The 14,895-nt window shown below is 45.1% G+C and overlaps 1 protein-coding gene across 1 annotated transcript; it reads right to left on the bottom strand.

The window, feature by feature from the left end:
* Positions 1-9,495: 9,495 nt before the first annotated feature.
* On the bottom strand, positions 9,496-12,970 carry AURKAIP1 (aurora kinase A interacting protein 1). Its single transcript, XM_083876939.1, has 4 exons — positions 12,943-12,970; positions 12,254-12,342; positions 10,649-11,082; positions 9,496-9,667 (listed from the first exon to the last, which is right to left on the bottom strand). Exons 2-4 carry the CDS (start codon positions 12,303-12,305, stop codon positions 9,560-9,562), a joined length of 594 nt encoding a protein of 197 aa, XP_083733065.1. The 5' UTR covers positions 12,306-12,342; positions 12,943-12,970; the 3' UTR covers positions 9,496-9,559.
* Positions 12,971-14,895: the final 1,925 nt, after the last annotated feature.

The following is a 14,895-nucleotide window of genomic DNA, read 5'->3' as shown; positions in this document are numbered from 1 at the left end:
AATTAATCTGCACATCCAGGAATGCAGGAATTAATTCATGTGCATGTCCAGGACAGCAGGAATTTGGTCAGATGGAAACGCTGAGATGGTTTTGATCTGCTTGAACACGCTGAGCTGTTGTCCTGGGTTGCGGTGTAGGATGTGCACAAAGTCTTTATTCCATCACCATCTCCATGAGCTGTTAAATCAAGTGGGGCAGTGTTTTCCTAATCCCCCTTTCCTTTGGGCTCTTCTGCTCATGGCCCAGCAATGCCTTGGAATGACTCACAGGGAACTCCCTCCAGGAGTGATCTCTGTTTGATGGGGCACCAAGGACCCACTGCAGGACTGTCTGTGTTTAATGGGGCACAAAGGACACATTTCATGACTATTTCTGTTTAATGGGCCATCAAGGACTCACTTCACAACTCCTCATCCCATTGTGAGATGCCCCACCCAGGGGGAGGAGCCAATGTGAGATGCCCCACCCAGGGGGAGGAGCCAATGTGAGATGCCCCACCCAGGGGGAGGAGCCAATGGGAGATGCCCCACCCAGGGGGAGGAGCCAATGGGAGATGCCCCACCCAGGGGGAGGAGCCAATGGGAGATGCCCCACCCAGGGGGAGGAGCCAATGGGAGATGCCCCACCCAGGGAGAGGAGCCAATGGGAGATGCCCCACCCAGGGGGAGGAGCCAAGCATTCCCACCTGGAGAGAATCTGGGATTGGGGACAGGACAAGCAGCCCTGAGCCACTGGATTCCCAGAGCTCCCAGACCTTTCTGTGGGATCACTGCTTCAGGAAGAGCCCCTCACCTGGACTGCTCCCACCACCCTGCTCAGGGTGTGTTCTGACTCTGGCAGTGCTCTTTTGTATTACTGCATTTTTTAATTTTTTTTTTTACCTTTTTACCTTTCTTCTTATTAAATTGTATTTCTGACTTGGAGCCTCTCACTCGTTTTGCTTTCAAACCACGACAGCTGTGCAGATTGTGTGGGACAGACCTGGAAGTCCCCAAGTGAAGAATTCAACTGCAGCATCCAGAGTTTTCCAGCTGTGTGGATTATTCCCATTAATCCATGTGTCTGTCTGTTTGGTCTGCTGTCCTTGGAGCAGGTCACAGAGCTCTGGCTGCACCCACAAGGCATCTTCAAAAACGCCACAAGGCATCTCCAAAAACTCCTCAAGGCATCTCCAAAAACTCCCTCATTCCAGCACCCTGGGATGGCACAAGATTTAAACACCCCCTTTTGGCTGGAAAGCTTCAGATTCCTGGGATTCATCTCAAAACCGTTAATAGAAACCACTTACAAAAACAGAGAAATTGCCCAGGAAACCAACACTTTTTTTTTTTTTTTTTTCTTTTTTTTTTTCTTTTTTTTTTTTAATTCCAGACAGAAGCTACCCAAAAAAAAAACCCAACTGACCAAGGAGAAATGGGAAAACAACAGGCAGCAAATAAATCAGGGATGGAAAGACAGACACAAAGCAGCAGCTCACTGATACCCACAGAGCAGGTGTAAATTAGAGTTTTCTGTAAAGTTTAATATTTTTGGCATGACCAAACTGTAAGAAGGTAAATCTGAAAAAAATCACTTCTCTATAAAAATAATTTTAGTTTAAAAAAAAAAAATTAAGTATTTGCTATGATTGTTTTAATTTAAATGCTGTTAAAAAGTAACTAAAATCACATTAAATGTGTTTTCTGGTCCCTCATTGGTCACAGCACACTTGGGGTCCATCCCACACAGCTCAAGCAGCTCCTGGTAGGAAAAATTTGGAATCTAAACAGACAGGAGCAGGAGGGAGCCATGGAACACAAAAGGAAATGAGTCACCCAAACTCACAGAGCAGAGCAGTGGCAGAGCTGGGAGCAGAGCCTGGACCAGCTGCACACCAGCCTGGGCAGATTTTGGGAAGAATCCTGATTTTTAACTTTTCATTTCATCCCTCTTTCCTCTCAGATCTCCCCAGTATTCCCATTCCCCAGGGAAATCAGGAGTCATTTCTACCTGCTGCTTCTTTACCCCAGTGAAATGATCTTTTTCTACCTTTTATTTCATTTAAATTATTAATTATTCATCTCCCAGTCTATTCTGAGAGCCAAGGGTGCCTTCAGCACAGAAAAAAAACAACAGGAATGAGCTCAAAATCCCTCCAAAATGGGACGGAAAAATGTGCAGCTCAGAATTGGAGTTACAACAATCAGAACTCCAGGAGTTCATGGATCTGAATTTGTTAATCCTTCTGTAAGATCCAGCAAATGGATTTTCCTCAGGGAAAATCAGGAGTCATTTCTACCTGCTGCTTCTTTACCCCAGTGAAATGATCTTTTTCAACCTTTTATTTCATTTAAATTATTAATTATTCATCTCTCAGTCTATTCTGAGAGCCAGGGGTGCCTTCAGCACAGAAAAAAAACAACAGGAACGAGCTCAAAATCCCTCCAAAATGGGATGGAAAAATGTGCAGCTCAGAATTGGAGTTACAACAATCAGAACTCCAGGAGTTCATGGATCTGCATCTGTTAATCCTTCCCTAAAGTCCAGCAAATGGATTTTCCTCAGGGAAAAATCAGGATTTTTTTTTTTTTCAGGGCCACTTGCAACTGAGTGCTCCCAAACCTCCTAAATTTATACCAAAAAAAATCCCCCCAAAATCAACTTTTAAACCTGGAGTTCAAACCATGACATGAGTCACTCCCACGTGGGTCTGGAGCATCTCAAGCTGTCCCAAATCCACCAAAAAAAAAAAAAAATCCATCAGGCTGCGCTCTGGGGGATGGATCCCCAGTCCTGGAGCAGTTTGGGAGCTGGCAGACAGCAGCAGGCTCTGAGGAAATGGCTGAGGCATCAAATCACTCCTTTGAACTCTGCTCAAGCCCCTGGGTTTGTCTCCAGAAATGTGGGGGGAAAGCAGCAGCTCCTGGCTGTTCTCTAAAGGAACAGGAATTTTGCATCCTCCAGCATTTTTTACATGGAAGTTGTTCATCCCACACAAAGTTCTGGGGAAAAGAGGGGAGAAGCAACTGAAAAAGTGGAAAAAATGAAAAGTGAAAAGATGAAAAAGTGGCCATAAATCCTGCATCACTGTCCAGTGTTCCAAACTGCTGGAGCAGGCTGACCACACCACAGATCCTGACCACAAATTGAATTTCACTCCTCTCAAGGCAGCACAAAGTCAGGTTCCTCCAACCTGGGAAAAGCTTGAACCACGAGCACCCAGCACCGCTCAAACTGAATTTCACTCCTCTCAAGGCAGCACAAAGTCAGGTTCCTCCAACCTGGGAAAAGCTCAAGCCACGAGCACCCAGAGCTGCTCAAACTGAATTTCACTCTTCTCAAGGCAGCACAAAGTCAAGTTCCTCCAACCTGGGAAAAGCTCGAACCACGAGCACCCAGCACTGCTCAAACTGAATTTTATTCCTTTCACAGAAAACACTAAATCAGATTTTTTCAAACTGGGCAAAACCTTGAGCCACGAGCACCCAGCACTGCTCAAACTGAATTTTATTCCTTTCACAGAAAACACTAAATCAGATTTTTTCAAACTGGGCAAAACCTTGAGCCACGAGCACCCAGCACTGCTCAAACTGAATTTTACGCCTTCCACAGGCAGCACAAAGTCAAATTTCTCCAACCTGGGAAAAGCTCAAGCCACGAGCACCCAGAGCTGCTCAAACTGAATTTCACTCCTCTCACAGAAAAAACAAAATCAGATTGCTCCAACCTGGGAAAAGCTCGAGCCATGAGCACCCAGCACTGCTCAAACTGAATTTTGCTCCTCTCATGAAAAACACTAAATCAGATTTCTCCAACCTGGGAAAACTTGAGCCACGAGCACCCAGCACTGCTCAAAGTGAATTTTATTCCTTCCACAAGCAACACTAAATCAGATTTCTCCAACCTGGGGAAAGCTCAAGCCACGAGCACCCAGCACTGCTCAAACTGAATTTTATTCCTTTCACAGAAAACACTAAATCAGATTTTTGCAAACTGGACAAAACCTTGAGCCACGAGCACCCAGCACTGCTCAAACTGAATTTTGCTCCTCTCAAAGGCAGCACAAAATCAGGTTCCTCCAACCTGGAAAAAGGTTGAGCCAACACTAAATCAGATTTGTCCAACCTGGGAAAAGCTCAAGCCACAAGCACCCAGAGCTGCTCAAACTGAATTTTACCCCTTCCACAGGCAGCACAAAATCAGATTTGTCCAACCTGGGAAAAGCTCAAGCCACGAGCATCCAGAACTGCTCATTCCTCTGAGAAAAGAGAAAATTCTGGGAGTCCTCAGGAGCTGAGAATTGACATTTTGTGTCCCTTTTGTGGCCACCAGATTGTGCCTCAAACCACATTTTGTGGCCTCTCTGCACGTGGGAACAGAGCTCTGGTCCTGGGAGTTTCTGACACTAATTGCAGCCCATCCATAAAAATAATTAAGCAGTGGGATTCCAGCTTATTTTGAGATCAGAAATGACTGGGGAAAGAGTGGAAAAATTAATGGGTTGGTCCTGAAGAGGGTGCTCAAAGGTGCCTCCCCAGAGTTGTGTGATTTACCTCAGGTTTAACAGGCTGTTTCATTAAAAATAAAAATAACTCTGGGTGAAAGGAGGTCGCTTTCCGTAATTCAATATAATCCTGCTGCCAAATTTGGACATATAAACATGGAGCCTGGGCAGCTCTTAAGGGTGGTCTGTGTGAAAAGTGTGTTTGCTCAGGATTAATCCAAGAGGACTCTGGTAACCAGAATTTTAGCTAAAAAATAACCAACCCAGGGTGCTGCTTGCTTTGCTTTCCTTTAGAAATTAAGTGAGAGTTGCCACTCCACTTTGGGGATGACACCACATGTGGAAATTTAATTTCTCCCTCAGAACAAGGTGGAAATGCATATTTCTCCCTTAGAACAAAATGGAAATGCATATTCCTTAATCAGAACAATGTGGAAATGCAATTTCACCTTCAGAACAATGTGAAAATTCACATTTCTCTCTCAGAACAAGGTGGAAATCTCTATTTCTCCCTCAGAACAATGTGGAAATCCCTACTTCCCCCTCAGAACAATCAAGAAATTCGTATTTCTCCTTCAGAACAAGGTGGAAATGCATATTCCTTCCTCAGAACACGGTGGAAATTCATATTTCTCCCTCAGAACAAAGTGGAAATGCATATTTCTCCCTCAGAACAATGTGGAAATGCAATTTTCCCCTTAGAACAATGTGGAAATCCCTATTTCTCCTTCAGAACAAAGTGGAAATTCATATTTCTCCTTCAGAACAATGTGGACATGCATATTCCTTCCTCAGAACAAGGTGGAAATTCATATTTCTCCTTCAGAACAATGTGGAAATGCAATTCTCCCTTAAAAAAATGTGGAAAATCATATTTCTCCCCCAGAACAAGGTGGAAATGCATAAGAGCAGCAGCTCACACTGTAGATGGAGTTCAGAGTTCTACACTAAAGAACTGCAGGATTACAAATACATGAAAAACAGAAAAACTAAAATTTTAAGGCATCAAAATCAGGCAGGGAGAGTCCTCTGGAGGTGCCACCCTGGCCTGGTTTTCCCTGCAGGGAAAACTCTTTTTTTCTGTTGTATTTCCTTCTGATACCTGGTGTGCCTAAAATCTGGGTTTTTGGAGCATCTTTTGGGGTTTTTTTGTGTGTGTGGTTTATTCCTATTCAAGGTTTCATTTGTTGTTGTTTGTGAGGGTTTTGTTCGCTTTGGGTTTGGTTTTTTTGGCTTGGTTGGTTTTCTTTTGGGGTTTTTTGACATCAGAAAAAGAGGACAAGGGTGATGCCTCCTCCTTTGGGTGCTGGAGGATTTCTCTGCAAAAAAAAAAACCCTGAGTTGTTCTGATATATTTATTGTGAAAACTGTTTTTTCTTCCATTAATAAATTCCAGTCTCCAAAGGGGGTAAATCCCTGAGGAATCAGCCCTGACTCACACTTTGCTGACTCCAACTCCTTTTCTTCCACCTCTTTTTCCCTTCAGCTTTAACCAGCTCCTCACTGGCTGCTGATAAAGTTCAGCCAGATCGTCCTACCATGAACTAATTCCCTTAAAACACAAAAAATCCCTAAAAAACTATGAATTTCTCACCTGTTGTGCCAACTCCTTGCTGACAATTCCAAATCCTTGTCTTAACACCAATCATTTTACAAGTGAGGAAGGAATTCCAAAATATTCCAGCTGCTGAGAAACTCCAGGAGTGTTTTTTGGTTGTTTGTTTTTTTTTTTCCTAGACCTGGACACACCAAAGCCTCAATTACTGAACAAGTAAAAAAAAAAAAAAGCTTATTTTTTTAAAAAACAATTTTTAGTTCATGTTTTCTACTTCAAACAAAAATTTTAGCCACTTCTATTTACCCTTGTCAAGGTGTTACTGTCCATTCAAACTCCTCCTCCTTCTCATTATTTTGCAGAAAATTCCAGCTGCATTCAAAGGGAGACAAGTCTCAGTTTTATTGTCCATGCAAGGAGCAAGATAAAAAAAAAAATAATCCCTAAATCAGGGATTTGGCACAAAAGTGATGTATCAGATGATTTTGTTAAATTCTCTGACTCACAGAACTCCTTGTTTCAGTTTTATTCCTCAGTTTTGTAGGGAAAGTCAGGCAAGAATGGATTCTTCCACAGGAAAACCAGCACTCTGTGCTTGCTCCAAGCTGTTTACAGGAGCTGCACTTATTGACATTTTTATTTATTTGTTTTAAAAGCTGCAGGGAAAAAAAAAATAACCAAAAAAACCCCCCACTTTTCAAACCCATTTTCAGCTCCTCAAATGCTCCAGGCTGGGTACAGAGTGCTGTTATTTTTGGAGAAGTTCAGCCCAAATGACCCCAAAAAGCAGGATGTTTTCCTGGAAAACAGAGAACAGCATGAATGGTGAAAAGGAAAGATGACATTTGAGTCTGTGCTGTTTGCAAGATGAGGAATTTCACCTCAGCCAGGTTTGCAGCTGGTGGGAACAAGCCTGGTTTGTTAAATTTGGAATCTCTGGAGCAGGGATCAGTCCCACCAAAGCAGAGCTGGCTTTAAAAAGGATTTAAAAAGGATTTAAAAAGGAGCAGGTTTCTCCTGGAGCCAATGTACACCAACATTTTTGGTTTTTCACATGAAAGTGCCCCATTTAACAGGGCATGAGCTCACCAGAGTGAAGGTGCCCTCTGTTCCTGCTCAGGGATTATTAATGGGGTTAATTATTAATTATTAATGGTGCTCAGGGCCTGTGGATGCCATGAAAGGTGTTTTGTACAACCAAATGATCAGAAATATCCCCTGGTATTGGCTGATTTACTCCCTTTTGAGACTAGAGGTTATTAATGGAAGAATGAGAAATATCATGATAAAAATATCAGAACAACTCAAGGTTTTTTTTGCAGAGAAATCCTCCAGCACCCAAAGGAGGAGGTATCACCTCTATCCTCTCCTTCTGATGTCAAAAATCCCCAAAACAAAACCAGCCAACCAAAAAAAACCAAACCCAAAGCAAACAAAAACCCCACAAACAACAAACAAAACCTTGAATAGAAATAAACCACACACACATTAAAAAAATCCCAAAAGATGCTCCAAAAAAACAGGTTTTAGGCACACCAGCCAATACAAGAGGAAGAATATTTAAAATAAATTATATTTTTGCCACTGTTACCATATTGCTGGGCTCTGACTTTTCCAAAATGGGGCAACACTCTCCATGTTTGCAATGGGATTTGGTTCAGAGAAACAAAATTCAAAATTTTCATCTCCTCCAAGTCAGTTGATTTCCTATTTTAGAGCAAATTAATTCCAACACAAACCTGACCACTGATAGAAAACTGAGTTTGTTCTGTTCAGCTGAACTTGCTGCCTGCACTTCACTGCATGGAATCCAAGAATTGGGGAAAAAGAGAAGAAATATTTTATTTATATTCCAATTTTGAGGGACCTTTCCAGCCCAGTGAGTGACATAAAATCACCACCTCACCAGTTATCTCCAAGCTCTGTAATAAACACCATGAATTTGTCTAATTTTCAACCATTTCCTCTCAGAACAGCAAAATAATGGAAATCTTCAATATTTGGGGAATTTGAAGTCAAAGCTTTCCTGTTTGGAGCTTTTTTTGTGTGTGTTACCACAGCTCCACATGCAAAGTGTGCAGATTCAGTGGGATGCAGATATTTTGGAGAGGAAGAGCAGCTCTTAATAAAGCTTTGTGAGTATATCCTGGACTCCTGCTCCCTCTACAGAAAATCAGGGGCAATTTCCATCTCTCTGATTGTTCAGTAAAGTGAATTTCAAATTCCACCCTGTAGTGAAGCACATTAAAAAAAGCTGACACAGCCCTGAGGTGTAAAACTTGATTAGTGCCTTGAAAAATAGAGTTTTTTCCACCAGGAAAACGCAAATCCTGAGAGATTTAAGATGTTAGGAAGGAATTCTTGCCTGTCAGGGGTGCTGTGGCTCAGGATGTCCTAAACTGCACTTTGTAGCAATGATTTTCCACAGATTATTTTCTTCCCTTTCAGTTTATTCACTCCTAGCAGAAAAAAAGGGAATTGTTTTCAGGGAGTTATCCCAGCTCATTCTTTTCCCCCCTCAGCCCACCCCATTTCTTTGCCAAAATACAAAAGTTAAATCCCTCTAAACCACCCCAGAACTGCCTCAAACCAATTTAAATCCCACTGAACCACCCCAGAACTGCCTCAAACCAATTTAAATCTCACTGAACCACCCCAGAACTGTCTCAAACCAATTTAAATCCCACTGAACCACCCCAGAACTGCCTCAAACCCCCCCAAAAAAAAGAAAAGCAGAACCCAAAGCAGAACCCAGATAAGAAATTCTCAGTCATGGTTTATTTTTCACAGCTTTCACAAGTCTCTTCAACCATGCAAAACCAGCTGATTGTATCAGCCTTGTCCCAGGCACAAAAGTTTTTTTTTTTTTTGTAGTTAATGAATAATTAGCTCTTGAGCTTTTACTTTGACCAACATCTGGATGTTTTACAGGACAGGGGTCAGTCAAAGGCAAAAATAACCATTTTTTTTATTAGCACAAAACAGAACACAAAAAATAAATGTGTAAATGTGCCTTTTAAAGATGCTGACACAACGCCCAAGGCACATGCAATCAAGGCTCCAGATAAAGAGACAACAAAAGCTCTTGCAGGTAAATTCCAGAGAATTCTGATCCAATTCCCATCTCACCAAAATTCTTAGGAAAACCCCCAAGCTTTCTGCAGTAAGGCTGGGAAAGAATCCAGTTTAGAAAAGAACTTTTCCAAAGGTTTGTGCCATATAAACAACAGGAATTCTTTCAGTGATCCCACCTCCAACACTTGATTTGTCTGAGGTTCAAATCTCATCTCAAAAGAGATGAGGAAAAATTCAGAAATTCAGCAGTGCCAAACCACCAGAAAAGAGCTCAAACCTCTCCTTTGAGGAGGAAAAACTGCCAGTTTGTCCTTGGAAAATTCCTTCCTGTTGTTTTCATCACAATCAGAAAAAGGTGAGATGTCATCAACATACTTAAATATATATATTTTTTTAATTACAATTGCAGGTTAAAATTTGTGACAAGTGGAGTTTTTTTTTTTTTTCATCTCCTGGAACTCCTCAGGTAGATCTTGGGGGTTTGCCAGCCAGTAGGAGCACTTTTCAAACCAGCTTTTTTCCAGATGCGCTCCAAATCTTTCTCAAATTTTATCTAAAATAAGAAAAAAAAATTAAAAATAAAATGTTAACACGGCTTAGAAGCAACAGCCACTGCCCACATGTCCCAAGGACAGTGTAGGTGTAATAAACACAAAGGAAACAAAGGTTTTGAGTGTCAAAATATTGAATTTTACTGCAGAAAATACATCAGAAGACACTAAAATGCACAAGCACTTTGGTAGTGTCATTTTAAAAGTCCTGTGCAAGGAAAACTGAGAAGGTGGACAATGAAATGGTAAGGAAAATCAGAGGATTTTACAGAGTTCACTGCAAATCTGAAGCAGTGGAATTACAATTAACCCAAATTTGCATCTGGGCAAGGTGAGAATTCCTGGAGAATTAACTAAATTATATCCCATGAAAAGCAGTGCTGAAGGAAAACATCCCCAGCTTGAATGTCTTCCCTCACCTCTTCTATTAAAGGAAGTAAAAGGCTTCTATATAAAAAAAAAAAAAAAAAAAAAAAGAATAAGAAGCACTTGAAGATGGTGGCAAGAAAGGGAAGAAATTAAGATTAAAGCAATCTCCCTGATCCAGGGTAGGCACAAAAATTCATCTTTCACACAAATGCTAGAATTCATCTCTATTAATCACACATATTTATAAATTGCTGTCATGGAAGGGAAGTTATGATCACATTTATGTTTGGAATCACAGAATCACTGAGGGAAAGATCTCTGAGTCCAGCTGTGACTGATGTCCACCCTGTCATCCTGCACTGAGTGTCACATCCAGGCACCTGCAGGGATGGGCATTTTAAACCTCCCAGGGCAGCTCCAATGCCTGGACACCTTTTTCATGGAAAAATTCCTGCTGCTGTACACACTGACCCTCCCCGGGATAGCCTGAGGTTAAATACTGAATTCATTCAGGCTCATTTTTCCCCAAATCCACTAAAACCCAACACCCCATACAGATGCTGGTTTGCTGTGTGAGCACATTTCTGTCACTTCTCCCCCTCCCCTGATCTCACCTGACGCCTCTTCTTGCGCCCCTCCTTGATCTTCCTGCGGATGAACTTCCTCCTCTTGAGCAGCTTCCTGTACTTGTGCCTGTTCATTTTCCTCCTGCGGATCTTGAGGACATTCCTGCACTGCACTTTGTCACTCAGAGCTCCTTCTCCTTCCTCCACATCCCCTGTCCCTGCAGCGGGGGGACACTCAGAGGGCTGGGGGTTTTCTTCTTCCTGAGCCCCCTCAGCTTTGGGTAGGGAGTATCTGACAGTCAGCCAGCTCTCCAAGGGGCTGATGGAGAGTTTCCTGGGGATCAGGATCTCCTCCAGCTCAGGGTCCAGCGTGTGCCACTGCTGGGGCTGGGCCCCGCTGGGGTTTTGGGGCTGGGTGCTGTAAGGTGCAGACACAGAGCGGCAGCAGAGGAACGAGGACACAGACCTGGGCAGGAGGTGGCCTTTGGGAGGAAAGGGATTGCATTTAAAAAGCAGAATTTTCCAGCAGGAGAATGAGGAAAAGCTCTGTCCAGCTCTCAAAGCACACCAGAGAGCTCTGGGCAGAGCGAGCTGATGAAAGGAAACGCTCACAGAGGTTTGTATTGTCATCACAAAAAGCAACGTGGAAGGATTTTCAATTTTCGCTTTTGAATGCAATGCTGTCATGTTAAAAATATGCTAAAAATGTGTTTTACTTTACTGGGTGAGCTGCCCAGGTAGCCCAGGCAGAGCAGGGTGGAGGCTCCCCTTCACTGGGGGAATTCCATGGTCTTTAAGGTTCTCCTTCACTAAAAGGGTTGGAATTCCATGGTCTTTAAGGTTCCTCCTACAGTGGGAGGATTGGAATTCCTTGGTCTTTAAGGTTCTCCTTCACTAGAAGGGTTGGAATTCCATGGTCTTTAAGGTTCCTCCTTCACTAGAAGGTGTCCCTGCCCAGCAGGAGTTGGAATTCCTTGGTCCATAAAGTTCCCCTTCACTGGGAAGGGTTGGAATTCCATGGTCTTTAAGGTTCTCCTTCACTGGAAAGTGTCCCTGCCCAGCAGGAGTTGGAATTCCATGGTCTTTAAAGTTCCTCCTTCATTAGAAAGTGCACCTGCCCATGGCAGGGGTTTAGAATTCTGTGGTCTTTAAGGTTCTCCTTCAGTGGGAGGATTGGAATTCCTTGGTTTTTAAGGTTCTCCTTCACTGGGAGGTGTCCCGCCCAGCAGGAGTTGGAATTCCATGTTCTTTAAGGTTCTCCCTCACCAGGAGGTATCCCTGCCCATGGCAGGGGGTTGAAATTCCGTGATTTTTAAGGTCCCTTCCAACCCAAACCTCCTCATTATTCCATCACGTGGAATGTTTTTGTATTTTCTGATGGAAAATCAATGTGGAATGGTAAGGGAGTGTTTGCTGTATCAAACCTCTCTCCTCCTAAGGAATCTTCTCCTAAGGTTAAAAGAGGTTAAACTAAAGCCACACCATACTTACACAGTAAATCAGAGACATAAAAACATTTTACAACCACTGACTCAACACCAGCCTCCTCTCTCCTGCACTGCCTGGTGGAAAAGAAACTTCTGGGAGCCCAATTACCCCAGGACAATAAACCCAAACAAACAGAAAACCTGGTCACACAAAACACCAATTTACCTGCAATTCTCGAAGCCTTCAGTAGCTGGGAACTCAGCCGTGATATTAACATTTTGCTTCACTTTGTTCACTGGCAAAGCCAGCAACGACTGTTCGAATAAGAACATTTATTCAGCAATGCAAACATGCAGCTTTATAAAAACATTGCCTGTTCAACTCCATATTCCCAAAAGATGAGCTGAGACCTTAAACATCCTCCTGGATTTCTGGTTTTACCTTGTCTATCAGGCTCTGCTGTGGGGGGACAAGCACCAAGGGAAGCTTAACCGCGGAGGTGATTTATTAATAACGCTTGGGGTGTTTTAACTTTAAAAAACAAGGTAATTCCAGCCGAGCTCCTTGACACAGCCCAGTTCCTCCGTAAGGCCGGGAGGAGCAGCCGCGCGGCCCTAAGAACGGGGAAGGAGCCCTCAGCCCTCCCGGCACTGGCGGCAGAGCCCTCATGGAGCCCTCACAGAGCCCTCACGGAGCCCTCGGGTCGAGCCCTCACGGAGCCCCCGGGCAGAGCCCTCACGGAGCCCTCACGGAGCCCCCGGGCAGAGCCCTCACGGAGCCCTCACGGAGCCCCCGGGCCGCCGCTCCCGCCCTCCCCTCACGGCCCCGCCGCTACAGCCGCCATCGCCCACCGGCCCCGCCATCCCCTCACGGCCCCGCCGTCCCCTCACGGCCCCGCCATCACCATCACCCACCGGCGCCGCCGCCACCGGAAGTTCCGGCCGCCCGCAACGCCCCCTGGCGGCGCGCGGGGTAACGGCCCCTCACGGACCCTCACGGGCTTTTATGGTTATGCAGGATCCCTCAGGATCCTTCAAAGTGCCGGTCTCGGCCCCTTACAGGACTTCACAGTCCTTCATGGTCCCTCAGGATAATTCAGTGTGCTGGTCTTGCTCTCCCACGCGCCTTCATGGTCCTTCATGGCCCCTCACGGTCCCTCAGGGTCCTTCATGGCCACTCAGGGTCGCTCAAGGCGCCGGTCTCTGATCATTATGGGGCTTCCTGGTCCTTAATGGTCGCTCACGCCTCCTTAGGATCTTTCAAAGTGCTGGTCTAGGTCCCTTATGGGGCTTCCTGGTCCTTCATGGTCCCTTACGGTCCCTCAGGATTCTTCAAAGTGCTGGTCTTGGTCCCTCACAGGCCTTTATTGTTCTTCATGGTCCCTCAGGATACTTCAAAGTGCCGGTCTTGGTCCCTTGTGGGTCTTTATGGTCCTTCATGGTCCTTCATTGTCCCTCAGGGTCCTTCAAAGTGCCGGTCTTGGCCCTTACAGGACTTCATAGTCCTTCATGGTCCCTCAGGATAATTCAATGTGCTGGTCTTGCTCCCCCACGGGCCTTCATGGTCCTTCATGGCCCCTCACGGTCCCTCAGGGTCCTTCATGGCCACTCAGGATCGCTCAAGGCGCCGGTCTCTGATCGTTATGGGCCTTCCTGGTCCTTAATGGTCGCTCACGCCTCCTTAGGATCTTTCAAAGTGCCGATCTCGGTCCCTCACGGGCCTTTATGGTCCTTCATGACCCCTCATGGCCCCTCAGGGTCGCTCAAGATGCTTGTCTCAGCCCCTTATGGGGCTTTATGGTCCTTCATGGTCCCTCACAGCCTCTTAGGATCCTTCAAGTGCTGGTCTTGGTCCCTCACAGGCCTTTATTGTTCTTCATGGTCCCTCAGGATACTTCAATGTGCCGGTCTTGGTCCCTTATGGGTCTTTATGGTCCTTCATGGTCCCCTTGAGGCCCCTCAGGAGCCCTCAAAATGCCAGTTTTGGTCCCTCACGACCCCTCATGGTCCTTCATGCTCCCTCACGGCCCCTCATGGTCCTTCATGCTCCCTCACAGCCCATTCCAAAGCTTTTCAACCTTTCCATGAGGAATTTTTTCTAAATATCCAACCTAAACCTCCCCTGGCCCAGCCTGAGGCCATTCCCTCTCCTCATGTCCCCGTTCCCTGGAGCAGAGCCCGACCTGGGGCTGTCCCTTCCTGTCAGGGAGTTGTGCAGAGCCACAAGATCCTCCCTGAGCCTCCTTTTCTCCAGGCTGAGCCCCTTTCCCACCTCCCTCAGCCCCTCCTGCTGCTCTAAACCCTTCCCCAGCTTTGCTCCAAACTAAATCCTTCAACCAGTTCATCCCAGATGTGTCCCTCACCCACCAGTTTGCACAGAGACCTCAGGCAGACGTGGAAAATCAGTGGTTGTGATGTGTTCACCTGCTGAGTCACAGGAACACCTCACTGAAACCTTGTCTGAGCAGGGAACTGTGGCACAAAGAGCCACATCGGGAGGAATTTTGGGCATCAGGAGGAATTTCTTCATGGAAAGGGTTGTTAAGTATGGGAAGGTGGTGGAGTCTCCATCCCTGGAGGTGCCCAAGGAGTGACTGGACGTGGCAGTCAGTGCTCTGGGCTGGGTGACAAGGTGGGGATGGGCTTTTCCACCCTAAAGAATTCTGTGAAAGATTCTGAAGGGTTCTGTGATTCTGTGAAGGATTCTATAATACTGTGAAGCGTTCTGTGATTCTGTGAAGGGTTCTGTGAATCTGTGGAGGATTCTATGGTTCTGTGAAGGATTCTGTGATGCTGTTACAGTGAGCCTGTCTCTGTTGATGCAGGCATTTTCCAACCTAAAGAATTCTGTGATTCTGTGAAAGATTC

This window comes from Zosterops lateralis, assembly GCF_965231275.1.
Source record: "Zosterops lateralis genome assembly, chromosome: 22".
Classification (NCBI taxonomy): domain Eukaryota; kingdom Metazoa; phylum Chordata; class Aves; order Passeriformes; family Zosteropidae; genus Zosterops; species Zosterops lateralis.
This window is presented reverse-complemented; position numbering and strand designations above follow the sequence as displayed.

Bases quoted from the DNA above. Each gene is read 5' to 3' on its own strand.
- AURKAIP1 (XM_083876939.1), bottom strand. From the start codon at position 12,305: ATGTTAATATCACGGCTGAGTTCCCAGCTACTGAAGGCTTCGAGAATT. The intron at 11,083-12,253 runs GTAAATTGGTGT...TTCCTCCCAAAG, and splicing joins GAAGGCTTCGAGAATTGCAG to GCCACCTCCTGCCCAGGTCT. The intron at 9,668-10,648 runs GTGAGATCAGGG...TTCTTATTTTAG, and splicing joins GGCGCAAGAAGAGGCGTCAG to ATAAAATTTGAGAAAGATTT.